We start from the raw sequence: 17,176 nt of genomic DNA on the forward strand, positions 1-17,176 counted from the left end.
TTCTAGCAGTCGATGTTTAAAAGGTCTGCTAGTCATCCCGATATAGCTTAACTCACAAGGACAGGTGAGACAATATATGACACCTTGTGTGTCACAATTAATAAAGCTTTTAATGGTGTGGCGATTAGCAAATTTGTCCACAAATTGGTGGGTCTTCTTTGTATACTTGCAGACTTTACATTTCCCACAAGGGTAAAATCCAGTAATTTTTTTTTTCAAATTGTCATCTGTTTTGAATTGTCCTTAAAATGACTATGTACAAATAAGTCATGTCGATTCTTCGATCTCCTCCAGCTGGTAAGTATTCTGTTTCCCATTATCTCTTGAAGATCTGGATCTAATTTCAAGGTGTGATTATGTTTTTGTAGGATAGATTGAATTTCCTGACACTGATTGTTGAAGGTACTAACAAATCTAATGATTGTATTTTCTGATTTATGTTGTCTTTGTGGAAAGATTAAAGAATCTCTTTTAATAGTTCTAGTTTCTCTATATGCTTTTTTGATCAAATTACGGCTATACCCTCTTTTCAGGAGTCTTTCACGTAACTCCTTAGCTCTTTTGTCAATAGTAGCTAAATCACCACAGTTTCTTCTCATACAGAGAGATTCTCCTTTAGGGATACAACGAATTATAGAAGGGAGATCAGAGCTAGATGCGTGGAGAATACTGTTTGTTGCTCTTTTCTTAATAAAAATGTCACTAGAAAGTTCTTTCTGATCTGTAACAGTAATCGTAAGGTCTAGAAAGGTTATCTTCTCAGAATTTATATCAAAAGTGAGTTTAAGATTCATTTGATTGACATTCAGATGGTTAATAATTTTATGAGAATCTCCTTATCTCCTTCCCAAATGAGGAATATGTCATCTATGAATCTTAGCCATAAAAAAAACATGCAAGGTGTAGATCTCATTTTCAGTGATGAACACTATCTCTCTTTCCCACCACCCCATGTAGAGATTTGCATAGGTTGGGGCACAAGTCGTCCCCATCGCCGTGCCCCTCACCTGTAAGAAGAACTTGTCATCAAATGTAAAAAAGTTTTTTGTCAGGACAAATTCTAATAGTTTTAGAACAAAACTATTATGTTTATTTCTCACTTTGGTCTCTAAAAATTGTCTGGCAGCTTCTAAACCTTTTTGATGCTCAATACTAGTGTATAGAGCCTCCACATCACATGTACATAACCAAGTATTCTCATGTACCGTGATATGTTGTATTTTACTAAGGACATAAAAGGTGTCTTGTACATGTGGAGGCAAGTAGAATATAAATTCTCTCAAATAGGTGTCAACATATATACTAGCTTTTTCCGTTAGGTTGTCTAGACCTGAAACTATTGTTCTGCCGGGTGGTCTTCTCTCATTTATAGCTACTTTTGGAAGTACATAAAATGTACCACTGCTTCTCACACTAATGCAGCTGTATTTATAGTTCTCTGGATGCAGTGCGGTGATATTCCTGAGCCTATCGGACACTTTCACAGGTTCCTTTAAAATTCGCTGAGCAAAGCTGTAACTGTCCTGGGGGTAAATGTATCAATCTGCGCATTCTGTAAATCGACGATATTTGGCAACTTTGCAGGGCAGATTTAAAATGGCAATATCAGTACAGGAAAAACTTGCCTTTAAAGACATTGCCATTTTAAATCCCCCCCGCAATGTCGCAGAATTTTGCTGATTTGCAGAATGCACAGATTGAAACATTTACCCCTTGGAGTGGATCTGCAAGCATTCAGATTCTCTGGTAATTAGTTCATCTGTCTCTCTTCCACCCAACATCGACTATTTTGCCCTCCTGTGCTCAGTTACTTCTCCTTGGGAACCTCTAATTTTATTACTTACCCCCTTTGTCATCCACCTTCAAAACGTGCTTTGAATTTCTAAAATCCTCCACTTCACTATAGGTCCAGGACCCAACCAACCTCAGTATATCCTTGATAAACACCCTCGTTTTAAGGGTTGAAACGCGTTGGTTCAGTGACGGTATCCAGAGGATCATCCAAGGTGACATATGGGGGTAAATATATCAAGCTGAGAGTTTTACGGCGGGTTTGAAAAACCAATCAGATTCTAGCTATCATTTATTTAGTACATTCTACAAAATGACAGCTAGAATCTGATTGGTAGCTATAGGCAACATCTCCACTTTTCAAACCCGCCGGAAAAATCTCACCTTGATACATTTACCCCATGGTGTGGTTTTGCTACATGTATCCTGTATAAAGAACTTGCTATGTGATTATCAAGGATGTTTTTCCGGTACGAGTTTTATCTTTAAGTACAACTCCTCTCAAGGGGATTAGTACTTTTTTATTATTGTTGTTGCAATAAATTTTTAAATGGTATCACACGAGGTTTTCTCCTTGGTTTTACTTTTTCATATATGTGCTGAGAGGAACATTCAGTTTGTCTGATATCCGTGGCAGAAGACCCCTGACACAAGAATTATTATAAGGCGCATGATATACTATGTTCTCGTAAGCACATACGCTAAGGGTTTTTTTTTCCTTGAAGAAATATCACGGTTGTGGATTCCCATTAGGATATTTGTGACACTATTCTGTAATACATATATGTATCAGTGGTGGTGGAATATCCCTGTTGTTATTTAAACAAATTATACTATGTTGCATTTATTATTTTGTTTCATGGTACACAAGTAACATTGGAGATTCAATGTACAAAGCAAGAAGGTTTCTTTTCCACCTGAAACCTTTCAGATTAATACCCTATGAGAAGGAAAAGAGAGCGCAAATGTATGTAACCTCTGTTTTTATACATATTGTTTTATGTGAATACCAGTGGGGTTCATTGTTACATACTTAGTTGCACATCTTAGTGGAGTGCTTAGGCAATTTTATAACCCATTTGCATCAACCTTGGTGTATCCACCAGTAGGATCTCACCCTGCTACTTTCTTGATCTTCATACTAATGTATACAAAGCAGGGGAAAGTTATGTTTATTATATGTAGGGGCCCACTCTTATACAGGCAAATATAAAAATATAAACTTATATAACTTTTTTGGTAATGTTAAAATGTTCAATCCCCCAACTGAATATTAATTAGTCTAAAAACTGCAAAATATTTTACAATTGATATTCAAGAAGGTGTATCATAAAGAAGAATAGTGAATCATATAAAAATGCCAAAGGGAAGAATTGATTTGATATGATTTATTATTTTTTGTGTCTATTGAAGATATAATAATTAGGACTATTTCCCTATATATCATATAATCAATTCCTGAAACTCTTCTACAATATTCACATGTTTCTAAATCATTCAGATTATAACTTATTATAACCTATTGTTATAGGTTATTCGTTCAACCAAAATATGGTCATATTTATTTTAACGTATTCCGCCATTGTCAAATACATAAATGCAAGTATGATTCTTTGTTTATTCAGTTCAGCCAGTACAGGATTAATGTATGAAATATATAGAACATGATTGATACTTCTTCAAATCTTGGCCGCACTCGTTGCGAATGTTCAGAGATTAAATACTGACACTGGTCTCCTCTAACCAATAAATTGGCTGCTGTCACAAGTATTTCGGGGAGGTAAACACCTGAGTGACTTTTTAGTAAATTTATGTCCTATATCCTAATTCTCCAGTATTCTTATATATTATTATACTTCACAATAATATTACTTCTTATGTTTCTAAAACATTATTGTTTCCATGAGATGTGTTTCTCATTTGTGTGGAGTCAGTAATCACCTCAAAATAGCGAAATCTGAACAAGAAGAAAGATTGTGGCTCTCTCTGCCTAGACAATAGGAGAATCTTAAACAAAAGGTCCATTTGTTGACATAACAGGATGTCAGAGACTGCTGTGATCTAATTAGAAAGGAAAATGTTACCACCTGCCAAGATCTAATTACAATTCTCCTTTGTTGTAAGTGACCTTAGGAATGTTTATACCTCATTTACATGTCAAGGAGGTTTACACCAGAAACTGAAGCTGCTCTGATGAAATAATTTATTTTTTTGAGAGACTAATTTAAATTTCACCTGAAGACAAATAGTGTGAGAATAATTATTGGTCATATTGGGAACTATTGAAGAGAGATGGGGAGGAATGACTATAAATAGGCTGTATCAAGCTGGTGTTAGTTAGTTGGTGGCTGGAGATCTGGAAGAATGGAACAGTAACAATGAGCATGAGGAAAAGAGACTGAAGGAGAAATCTATAGAGTAAGGTAACTATATTATGCATTAGAATGTATTGATCCATACACAAGTGATTGCTGATTTTGTGATTTATTACTGTTTGTATTCTTGTCTTAGCAATATTTATATAGCTAGTATTGCAATCTAACAATCATATAATTATAGAAGTACACTACTGTGAATTATTTTTCTATCAGTACTGTGGTGTCATGTGTGCAATTTATCTCTAGCAGTGCTGTGGTATCAAATGTATAATATATATTGGTATATTGACCATTAAACCTACGGGATTATAGAGGATATTTTCAAGAGCATTTTGGTAAACTAATTCAGCACTAAAACTTTCATATTCATTTAAATATCAAAGAGGGAAACAATGATTCATTGAGTGACTGTTCAGTTATTTGTACAAATATGATCTCATTATCACTGTTTGATTCCCCATTTAATCTTTTGAAAATCAGATATACAGGATTTGTTTTATCCATTATATATGTATTGCAACTTATGATTACATTCATCCAGAACATATTACACTATTTGTATTCCTTTTCTATTGGAATATATGTCTTTGTATCTGGAGACCACACCAGGAAGGAGCTTTGGAATATCTCTAGAGGTAATCAGATAAACCTGATTCATGTTGTGCACGTTGGTATGAGGCCGATTCACATTGTGTTTATGAGCATATTTTGGGATGTTGTCAGTTTTGATTTGGAAATTACTGCACTACTAGGCGCCTTTATGTTCTGATCTTTCCTTTTTACTATATATATGTCTGAAATCAGAATGTATTCCAAGATGAGATAATCAAAATTTCTTAGTTATGTACAATCGATTCCCATCAGCTTCCAAAGTAGGTGTACAATTTACATTCATATAACTTTGGTATCAAATATATACATTTTTTTTAACAGGTGGATTAATGAGCAGGATTCCCTCTAGCAACAGAAGAGGACACCCATAGAACAACATTCTATACTGAATATCTCAGTATATCTGTAGTCATATCGACTACAGAAGTCAGCTCTTATTAAACTTGAGGATTCACACAAGCTTCTTTAATTATCTGAAAAGGAGCAGAATTCTATAGCTTGTTACTAATTAAACACACAATGAGTCTCACTGGAGAGAGGGCATATCAGTGCTCTGAGTGTGATAAAATGTTTACATGGAAGTCAAAGCTGATCAGATATCAGAGGATTCACACAGGCGAGAAGCCATTTTCATGTTCTGAATGTAGTAAATGTTTTAGTACCAATTCAAAATTAATCCTACACCAGAGGAGTCACACAGGAGAAAAAATGTTTAATTGCTCTGAATGTAACAAGTGTTTAACTCATAAGTCACTTCTTGTTGCACATCAGAGGATCCACACAGGAGAAAACCCATTTCCATTTTCTGAATGTAGTAAATGTTTTAAACGGAAGTCACACCTTATTAGACACCAGAGAATTCACACAGGAGAAACACCATATTCATGCTCTGAGTCTAACAAATGTTTTAAAGAGAAGTCATTACTTGTTAGTCACCAGAGGATTTACACTGCATAGAAGTTATTTTCATGCTCCGAATGTAGTAAATGTTTTGTGTCCAATTCACACTTAATTCTACACCAGAGATTTCACACAGGAGAAAAACCATATTCATGCTCTGAATGTAACAAATGTTTTAAACAGAAGTCACACCTTGTTAGACACCACATGATTCACACTGGAGAGAAGCCCTTTTCATGTTCTAAATGGAGCAAGTGTTTTAACACTGATTCACACCTTGTTAGGCATCAGAGAAGCCACACAGGAGAGAAACCATTTATGTGCTCTGAATGTAACAAATGTTTTAAACAAGAGATAACACTTCTTACTCACCAGAGAAGTCACACAAGGAAGTCACTTGGCACTGAATAGAGCATAGACAAGTTAACTTGTTTAATGATTATAATATTCACACAGGGGAGAATCAATTTTCATTTACTGGATGTGGCAGGTTAATTTACAAAGTACATTCGTTTCGCTCTGCAAACGTATTAAATAATCATGAGAGGGACTGGTAATAGGGGCTACAACCATATCACTATCTTCCTTTCCTCCCACTCCCTTTCTTGATCCTCTTTAATCTGGTTTTTATCCCCTCCACTGCAATGAAACCGCTCTCACTAAGGTTACATCTAAGTGTTTTTCATCCTGCTTTCTAGACCTCTGCACAACTAGACACCATTGACCACCCTCTCCTCCAGCAAACTCTCCTCTTCATCAGCTTCTGTGAAACTGCCCTTATATATTTCAACTGCTACTTCACCATCCAATCCTTATGGGTCTCTATTTCTTTCTCTATTTTCCCTCCTCTGCCACTACCTGTCAGCATCTCCCAAGGATCTGTTCTCGTCCCCCTGCTCCTCTCCCTCTACACTTCTTCCCTCTGTGATGGTATCAGCTCCTTTGGCCTCCATTACCATCTCTATGCTGCTGACACTGACACAAGGCCCTCTTTCCAAGTGTATTCTTTATGTTATTTTACAGGGTATAATTGTGTAAGCTTGCTGCCTGTATGTATACAATTTTATTGCTCATGTAGATATTATTTTATTTTGCTGGTTGTCAAACTCGTTCTGGTGCCTTAGAAATAAAGGATTTTGTGAATATTTCATGTGGTGATTTTTTGTCTGTCAAACTTTTTATTTTATTGCTTGGAGTTCATCTCACTCAATGCATATCTTTTCATATGTATGCAGACTTCGAGCAAGTGTTTCAAGGTTTATACCTCTGTGAGAAATGTGAGCAATTGGTCTCTTTGGAAGCCCAGGTAACTGATCTAAAGCAGACCATTGCAACATTGAGAGAGATTGCCAACCTGGAGCAGAGTTTACAGCTCACCGTTGATGCTTTAGCTGAGCAGGGTGGAGCAGAGACAGAGGAGGATGCACAGGTAGACAGCTGGGTAACAGTTACTAGGAGTAGCAGAGGGAGGAAGAGCCAGGCCAGTTCTGAGCTAACCAATCCCAGCATATTTGCCAGATTGGATGAAGATGCTGTGGAAGGCAGTTCAGAATTGGTAGATTTGGATGAGACTTCCTCTAGCAACCAGGGGAATGGTCTCTCCAGCATAGAGGGGACCAGGCAGATTGTGGTGGTAGGGGATTCAATTATTAGGAGGGTAGATAGGGTAATCTGTTACCAGGACCGTGCATGCCAAACAGTGTGTTATCTCCCGGGTGCTCGGGCTCGGCATATTGTGGATCAGGTGGACAGATTGTTGGGAACTTAGACCAGGGCAGCACAGTAGATGTGGTCTACTTAGATTTTGCAAAGGCCTTTGATACAGTGCCACACAAGAGGTTGGTTTACAAAATAAGGGAACTGGGTCTAAAAATCAACATTTGTACTTGGATCGAAAACTGGTTAGAGAATAGGGAACAGAGAGTTGTGATAAATTGAACATTTTCTAATTGGTCAAATGTCTTAAGTGGAGTACCTCCAGGTTCTGTGCTGGGGCCACTCCTTTTTAATATATTTATTAATGACCTTGGTGATGGTTAGGAGAGTAAAGTTTCTATTTTTGCAGATGACACTAAATTCTGTAAGGTAATAAAATCAGAGTAAGATGTAGCTCTACAGAGGGACTTAAATAAACTGGAGGATTAGGCGGCCAAATGGAACATGAGGTTTAACTTAGATAAATGTAAGTTTATGCATTTAGGGATCAAAAACAAGAACGCAATCTATAAATTAAATGGAATTAATTTGGGAGAATCTATAATGGAAAAGGATTTGGGAGTGCTCGTAGACAGTAGACTTAGCAATACTGCTCAATGTCAAGCAGCAGCTGCAAGGGCAAACAAAGTATTGACATGCATAAAAAGGGGCATAGATGCAAGGGAAGACAGTGTAATTTTGCCACTGTATAAATCGTTGGTAAGACCTCATCTTGAATTTGCAGTACAGTTCTAGGCACCACTATATTAAAAAGATAATTTGGAACTAGAAAGGGTTCAAAGAAGGGTGACAAAATTGATAAAGGGTATGGTGTCATTAAGTTATGAGGAAAGGTTAGCCAGTTTAGAATGTTTACTTTAGAAAAGAGGCGTCTAAGGGGAGATATGATTACTATGTACAAATACATTAAGGGTCAATACAGAGAACTTTCATGGGAACTTTTTACCCCAAGGACTATACACAGGACACGCGGTCACCCCCTAAGGTTAGAGGAGAGGAAATTTCACAACCAGCAAAGGAAGGGGTTCCTTACAGTAAGAGCAGTCAAGATATGGAATTCATTGCCAGGGAAGGTTTGGCAGATTCAATAGATATGTTTAAGAAAAGTTTAGACAAATATTTAGCGGAAATGTGTATCCAGGGATACAACCGTTAATAAAAATAAAGGATAGTAATGGATATAGGGTAAAAATAGGACTGCAATATTGAGTCTGGGGGGATTTTCACAATTGAAACAGATTGGCGGTTGCTTACTCTGGATCAATTTCAAATATAAGTGAGGGATCGCAGGAGATCCAAAATAGCTTGAACTTGATGGACTGGTGTCTTTTTTCAACCTCATCAACTATGTTACTATGTAATATGGAGGTTTAAAATATATCCAATTTAAAGTATAGGATGAGACGTAATCTCTTCCAGCTCTGAACTGGTGCAAAACTCAAGTCCATATGCAGACTGGAAATGGTTGTGCACCTTCCACACAGGAAACAACAGCGAGAGTGTGTCGCATGTCAATCTTGAACCGCAAAATGAAATTTCGTCTGCAAAACAATGTGCACGGTATGCTTACTGCTTACACTGTACTGTGTACAGAACACCCTCACTCCTCCCAGGTGCTCTCCTTGCCATGTACAGTCTTCTGCAGACGCTCCTTATTACTGCGTAGACCCATGCCACTTGGTGGAAACTAGGTGCACTTGTGCAAATTAAGGCAGTCGCTGAACTTAAAGCTGCTTTTGTGCTGCACAGTTGAGGTTTTGCTACTAGTTACTGACACCCCTCCTTGTTCATTTAATGATGGTGCTAATACACATGGATACATTCTATACATGTGCAGTTTTTTTCCTTTTCATGTGATACCTAACTGCTTTATAAAGAAAGCAGGATCCTAGTTATATATATATATATATGTATATATTGGGATTAGAATTATTTAAAAAGGCTTTGATTTTACTGAAAGAATTGTTCATGTAAAATGTTTTTGTATTGTTCATGTATAGATGTGTGTAAATAACATACAGTAATGTTACAAAGATGTCATCGCACTGGAAGCAGTGCGGTGATATTACTGAGCCGATCGAACACCTGCACAGGTTCCTTTAAAAGTCTCGGAGTAAAGCTGCAAAAGTTGCCTATGAAGACATTGCCATTTTAAATCCTGCCGCATGTCGCCGAATATCGTCGACCTAAATAATCCGCAGATTGATACATTTACTCCTTGTCGTGGATCTGCAAGCATTCAACTTCTCTGGTGATTAGTTCATCTGTCTGCCACCCCCCCAGCATCAACTATTTTGCCCTCTTGTGCTCAGCTCCTTCTCTTTGGGAACCTCTAATTTTATTACTTACCCCCTTTGTCATCCACCTTAAAAAACTTACTTTGAATCTCTAAAACCCTCCACTTCCTTATAGGTCCAGGACCCAACCAACCTCAGTGTATCCTCCAGTACGATCTCACCCTGCTACTTTCTTGATCTTCATACTAATGTATACAAAGCAGAGGAAAGTGCTGTTTATTATATGTAGGGGCCCACTCTTATACAGGCAAATATAAAAATATAAACTTATATAACTTTTTTGGTAATGTTAAAATGTTCAATCCCCCAACTGAATATTAATTAAAACTGCAAAATATTTTACAATTGATAGTCAAGAAGGTGTATCATAAAGAAGAATAGTGAATCATATAAAAATGCCGAAGGGAAGAATTGATTTGATATGATTTATTATTTTTTGTGTCTATTGAAGATATAATAATTAGGACTATTTCCCTATATCATATAATCAATTCCTGAAACTCTTCTACAATATTCACATGTTTCTAAATCATTCAGATTATAACCTATTATAACCTATTGTTATAGGTTATTCGTTCAACCAAAATATGGCCATATATATTTTAACGTATTCCGTCATTGTCAAATACATAAATGCATGTATGATTCTTTGTTTATTCAGTTCAGCCAGTACAGGATTAATGTATAAAATATATAGAACATGATTGATACTTCTTCCAATCTTGGCAGCACTCGTTGCAAATGTTCAGAGATTAGATACTGACACTGGTCTCCCTCTAACCAATAAATTGGCTGCTGTCACAAGTATTTCAGGGAGGTAAACACCTGAGTGACTTTTTAGTAAATTTCTGTCCTATATCCTTATTCCCCAGTATTCTTATATATTAATATACTTTGCAATAATATTACTTCTTATGTTTCTAAAACATTATTGACTCCACGAGATGTGTTTCTCATTTTGTGTGGAGTCAGTAATCACCTCAAAATAGCTATATCTGAACAAAAGAGAAGATTATGGCTCTCTCTGCCTAGAAAATAGGAGAATCTTAAATAAAAGGTTCATTTGTTGACATAACAGGATGTCAGAGACTGCTGTGATCTAATTAGAAAGGAAGATGTTACCACCAGCCAAGATCTAATTACAATTCTCTTTTGTTGTAAGTGACCTTAAGAATGTTTATACCTCATTTACATGTCAAGGAGGTTTACATGAGAAACTGAAGCTGCTCTGGTGAAATAATTTAATTTATGAGAGACTAATTTAAATGTCAACTGAAGACAATTAGTGTGAGAATAAGCTTTGGTCATCCCGGGAACTATTGAAGAGAGATGGGGAGGAATGACTATAAATAGGCTGTATCAGGCTGGTGTTAGTTAGTTGGTGACTGGAGAGCTGGAAGGATGGAACAGTAAGAATGAGCATGAGGAAAAGAGACTGAAGGAGAAATCTATAGAATAAGGTAACTATATTATGCATTAGAATGTACTGATCCATACACAAGATATCGCTATTAGTGCTGTGGTATCAAATGTATAATATATATTGATATATTCACTATTAGTACTATGGGATTATAGAGGATATTTTCACGAGCACTTTGGTAAACTAATTCAGCACTAAAACTTTCATGTTCATTTAAATATCAAAGAGGGAAACAATGATTCATTGAGTGATTCCCCATTTAATCTTTTATAAATCTGATACACAGGATTTGTTTTTTCCATTGTGTGTGTATCACTTCTATCTCATGATTACAGTTATCCAGAACATATTACACTATTTGTATTCCTTTTCTATTTGAATGTATAATATTTGATCTGGAGTCCATACCAGGAAGGAGCTTTAGAATCTCTCCAGAGATAATCAGATAAACCTGATTCATGTTGTGCACATTGGTGTGAGGCTGATTCACATTGTGTTTTTAGCATACTTTGGGATGTTGTCAGTTTTGATTTGGAAATTACTGCACTACTAGGTGCCTTTTTGTTTTGATCTTTCCTTTTTACTATATATATGTCTTAAATCAGAATGTACTCCAAGATAAAAAAAATCAAAATTTCTTAATTATGTACAATCCATTCTCAACAGCTTACAAACAAGGGGAAAATATTACATTCGTATGATTTTGGTATAAAATATATATATTTTTTTTAACAGGTGGATTGATGAGCAGGATTCCCTCTAGCAACAGAACAGGACACCCATAGATCAACATTCTATACTGAATATCTGAGTCACCCACAAGTCAGATCGACTACAGGAGTCAACTCTTATAAAACTTGAGGATTCACACAAGCTATTTTAATTTTCTGAATAGAATCAGCCTTCTATAGCTTGTTACTCATTAAACACACAATGAGTCTCACAGGAGAGAGACCATATCAATGCTCTGAGTGTGATAAAATGTTTAGATGGAAGTCACAGCTGATTATACACCTGCGGATTCACACAGGCGAGATGCCATTTTCATGTTCTGAATGTAGTAAATGTTTTAGTACCAATTTAAAATTAATCATACACCAAAGAAGTCACACAGGCGAGATGCCATTTTCATGTTCTGAATGTAGTAAATGTTTTAGTACCAATTTAAAATTAATCATACACCAAAGAAGTCACACAGGCGAGATGCCATTTTCATGTTCTGAATGTAGTAAATGTTTTAGTACCAATTTAAAATTAATCATACACCAGAGAAATCACACAGGAGAAAAAATGTTTAGTTGTTCTGAATGTAACAAGTGTTTTACTTCCAAGTCACTTCTTGTTGAACATCAGAGGATCCACACAGGAGAAACCCCATTTTCATGTTCTGAATGTAGTAAATGTTTTAAACGGAAGTCACACCTTATTAGACACCAGAGGACTCACACTGGAGAAAAACCATATTCATGCTCTGAGTGTAACAAATGTTTTAAAGAGAAATCACAACTTATTAGTCACCAGAGGCTTCACACTGGAGAGAAGTCATTTTCATGCTCCGAATGTAGTAAATGTTTTGGGTCCAATTCAAACTTAATCCTACATCAGAGGTTTCACACAGGAGAAAAACCATATTTATGCTCTGAATGTAACAAACATTTTCGTACTAATTCACATTTAATCATGCACCAGAGGATTCACACAGGAGAAAAACCATTTTCATGCTCTGAATGTAACAAATGTTTTAACCAGAAATCAAACCTTGTTAGACACCACATGATTCACACCGGAGAGAAGCCCTATTCATGTTCTAAATGTAGCAAGTGTTTTAACACTGATTCACACCTTGTTAGTCATCAGAGAAGCCACACAGGAGAGAAACCATTTATGTGCTCTGAATGTAACAAATGTTTTAAACAAAAGATAACACTTCTTACGCACCAGAGAAGTCACACAAGGAAGTTACTTGTTTCCGAATAGAGCATGTATTTCATAGACAAGTTAACTTGTTTAATCATTATAATATTCACAAAGGAGAGAATCAATTTTCATTTACTGGATGTGGCAAATGTTGTATGTAAAATTAAATATTTTTTGGACTGGAACGTCTAACAATGAGAGAGGAATTTTTTCCCTGGGATGGTCTCCCTGTAATTGAGAGCAACTGTATACCAACCAACAATGACAAAGAAGTCCCAAGGTGTCATGTGGTTTATTAAGATACTAATGAAGTTGAATGTTTTTTATTATGTTCTTATTTTAAACATTAGCACATTTAAAGTGTCCATGTCACTTACATACAGTGGAGGTAATTTACAAAGTGCATTCGATTCACTCTGCAAACCGATTAAATAATCATGAGAGGGACTGGTAATAGGGGCTACAACCATATCTCTATCTTCATTTGCTCCCAATCCCTTTTTTGATCCTCTTCAATATGGTTTTTATCCCCTCCACTCCAATGAAGCCACCTTCACTAATGTCACATCTAAGTGTTTTTTCATCCTGCTTATCTTTCTAGACCTCTGCACAACTAGACACCATTGACCACCCTCTCCTCCAGCAAACTCTTCTCTTCATCAGCTTCCGTGAAACTGCCCTTATATGGTTCAACTTCTATTTCACCAACCAATAATTTTGGGTCTCTATTTCTGTCTCTATTTTCCCACCTCATCCACTACCTATCAGAATCCCCCATGGATCTGTTCTTGCCCCCCTGCTCTTCTCCCTCTATACTATTTCCCTCTGTGATGGTATCAGCACCTTTGGCCTCCATTACCATCTCTATGCTGCTGACACCCACAAAAGGCTCTCTTTTCAAGTGTTTTCTTTATGTTATTTTACAGGGTATAATTGTGTAAGTTTGCTGCCTGTACGTATACAATTTAATTGCTCACATACATATTATTTTATTTTGCTGGTTGTCAAACTTGTTCTGGTGCCTTAGAAATAAAGGATTTTTTGAAAATTCCATGTGACGATTATTTGTCTGTCAACCTTTTTATTACATTGTTTGGAGTTCAATATGGAGGTTTTAAATGTATCCAATTTAATGTATAGGATGAGACGTAATCTCTTCCAGCTCTGAGCTGGTGCAAAACTCAGGTCCTTATGGAGACTGGAAATGATCGTGCACCTTCCACACAGCAAACAACAGCGAGGGTGTGCCGATAGCCATCTTGAACCGCAAAATGAAATATCGTCTCTGCAAAACAATGTGCACTGTATGCTTACTCTGTACTGTGTGCGGAACACCCTCACTCCTCCCAGGTCCTCTCCTTGCCATGTACAATCTTCAACAAAGTTGAAAGGAAATAAATAGGTGCACATTGGGTCTCAATATTAAAGGATATTAACTTTTAAAACGTAACTTTTATTGTTTAGATTAAATCAGCGATATATAAAAGTATATCTTCAATAAAATCACTGTGTGTAATTAAAAGTGACTGGGTGCACCAGGTATCTTGCCTTAATTTAATGGGGAGTATAATATATAATAGAGTTAGAGTAATACCCACATTTCATATCTCCAAATACATTGGCTGTGAATAATCTCATTGAATGCATATATGATAATGACACCAGTTGTACTCACTATTCTCTTGAACAGCTCTAGTAATACACGGAGATGATTTGCTATCTACCTAGAGAGGCTCTACACGAACTAGGATTTGTTGGAGCGAGTCATAGTTTCTATATTACACATCTGATGTGGATGGTCTCGTGATTATATATAGCAGTAACATTAATATTACTCGCTAGTCTCTCAATTAGCTCCCATTCACCTTAGATCCATATACCACATCAGGTAAAAGATAGTCTCATTTGTTAGATATGTAGTGGTAGTGCCAGTATTGTTTGTTATACTCTCAATCAGCTTCCAGTTATGTAGTGGTAGTGACACCAGTATTATAAATTATACTCTCAAACAGCTTTCAATTATACAGCGGCGGCTAACTATCTGCCTACAAAAAGCTCCAGAATATCTCTGGTTTTGCTGGAGCAATTCCTCGTTTCTTCTTTCCCCTAAGGTCAAGTATAATCTAGTGCACCCAGCGATACAACGACGCGCGTTTCGCTGTGTGCTTATTCAAGGCAAGCCGAGAGACTGTTCTGACAGTTAATAAATACTGTCAGTGTGGAGCTAACCTCATGACGTGAGGGTGTCTCCACCTATCAGAAAGAGTGTTATCAAAGTGATTGGCATAATATACAGCCAATCTCTGATGGTTATAATCCGAACTCCTCCCATTCGGATTTCTATTGGTCCAAATGCATTACATTGCCGATAATAAGGAAGGGAATAATAAATAAACTTAATAATATGGCTTAATAATACGGGATTTACTATAGTTGCTACCAGGTCTAGCAGATCTTAATCATACATAATCAAGTAAGCCATAATTAATCACGATCACTAAAGATCGGTGAGTTAGATCTATATATTGTTTTTGGTGATATAGAATTCAGATATGTACCATAATGAATTTATGAATCAAATTAAAATAAAAAAGAAAATAAAGTGCTATGATGCCAAAACGTGTTCAAGATTAGGGATTAAAGTATCTAAATTAAACTATAATAAGGGATTGTTATATCCAAAGTGAGGTAAGTGATGATGTGACTAATATTAATAGTGTGTTATTTTGTTATAACATATTCATTAATTTGTGCAATAATTGTTAATATTTTTGAATATTTTTTATATTTAATTTTTTTAAATTTTTAATTATTCATTTTTATTTATTATTAATTAAATTTTTTATTATATATGTTATTATTTTATTTTTTTTACATTTTTTACATTTTTAGTTTTTATTTATATTATTTAATTTATTACTTTTCATTTTTTTGTTCTTTATATTAGTTTTTTGTGATATTAAGTGACAAAAACTATATTATAATAATAATAATGACATTTTTCTTATTTTAACAATTACATTAATCTAAATTAAGTATACTCTTATATATGTCTCCCTATAAGACACTAAAAAGTGTAGATTATATATAATTGTAACTAAATCAGTAAGAGTTTATTGTATCTTAATATATATAACTCATTATGTAACTATAGTTCCACCCCAATATATTAATATTGGCAGTTAAAGTCAAATAAAAATCCTGTATAATAATCCCTTGCATAATTTATTATGGCTGTGGTTCCACCCAAATGTATCAGTATTAACAAATGAAATACAATGAGGGTCAGTATGATAATCCCATTAGATCTTATTATATCACTCCATCAATCAGAGTAAAGCTGTAAAATTATTGTTGTCATTTAATCCCTTAGGATAAATTGTCCCCATTAAGAAGATCATTTTCGCTTCATGCTTCAACAACGTCTGTTTAATATCGCCACCTCTAGTTCCAAGATTTAATTTTTCCATTCCATAAGCTACTAAGTATTTTGGGTTGTTGTTATGTGCCTTTAAAAAATGTCTGGCTACAGAAGTTCAAGTTTTCATTCTCTTGGCATCTTGTTCGTCATTACAAATGTTGCCTTCATGTTCTAGCAGTCGATGTTTAAATGGTCTGCTAGTCATCCCGATATAGCTTAACTCACAAGGACAGGTAAAACATTATATGACACCTTTTGTGTCACAATTAATAAAGCTTTTAATGGTGTGGCGATTAGTAAATTTGTCCACAAATTGGTGGGTCTTCTTCGTATACTTGCAGGCTTTACATTTCCCACAAGGGTAAAATCCAGTTATTGTTTTTCTAATTGTCATCTGTTTTGAATTGTGATGAAAATAACTATGTACAAATAAGTCAAGTAGATTCTTCGATCTCCTCCAGCTGGTAAGTATTCTGTTTCCCATTATCTCTTGCAGATCTGGATCTAATTTCAAGATGTGACTATGTTTTTGTAGGATAGATTGAATTTGCTGCCACTGATTGTTGAAGGTACTAACAAATCTAATGATTGTATTTTCTGATTTATGTTGTTTTTGTGGAAAGATTAAAGAATCTCTTTTAATAGTTCTAGTTTCTCTATATGCTTTTTTGATTGAATTATAGCTATACCCTCTTTTCAGGAGTCTTTCACGTAACTCCTT

At 35.6% G+C, this 17,176-nt stretch overlaps 1 protein-coding gene across 1 annotated transcript; it reads left to right on the plus strand.

The window, feature by feature from the left end:
• Nucleotides 1–1,660: 1,660 nt before the first annotated feature.
• On the plus strand, nucleotides 1,661–13,094 carry LOC142150606 (uncharacterized). The gene is made up of 3 exons (XM_075205806.1): nucleotides 1,661–1,746; nucleotides 5,765–5,908; nucleotides 12,071–13,094. The coding sequence occupies exons 1-3, from the start codon at nucleotides 1,661–1,663 to the stop codon at nucleotides 13,092–13,094; spliced, it is 1,254 nt and encodes a 417-aa protein (XP_075061907.1).
• The last annotated feature ends 4,082 nt before the right edge of the window (nucleotides 13,095–17,176 follow it).

This window comes from Mixophyes fleayi, chromosome 4 (genome assembly GCF_038048845.1).
Source record: "Mixophyes fleayi isolate aMixFle1 chromosome 4, aMixFle1.hap1, whole genome shotgun sequence".
In the NCBI taxonomy this organism is placed as follows: Eukaryota; Metazoa; Chordata; class Amphibia; order Anura; family Limnodynastidae; genus Mixophyes; species Mixophyes fleayi.

Coding starts and splice junctions, on each gene's coding strand:
- LOC142150606 (XM_075205806.1), top strand. CDS start 1,661: ATGTCGCAGAATTTTGCTGATTTGCAGAATGCACAGATTGAAACATTT. Junction 1,747..5,764: donor GCAAGCATTCAGATTCTCTG/GTAATTAGTTCA, acceptor CTCCGAATGTAG/TAAATGTTTTGTGTCCAATT. Junction 5,909..12,070: donor ATGATTCACACTGGAGAGAA/GCCCTTTTCATG, acceptor CACAGGAGAGAG/ACCATATCAATGCTCTGAGT.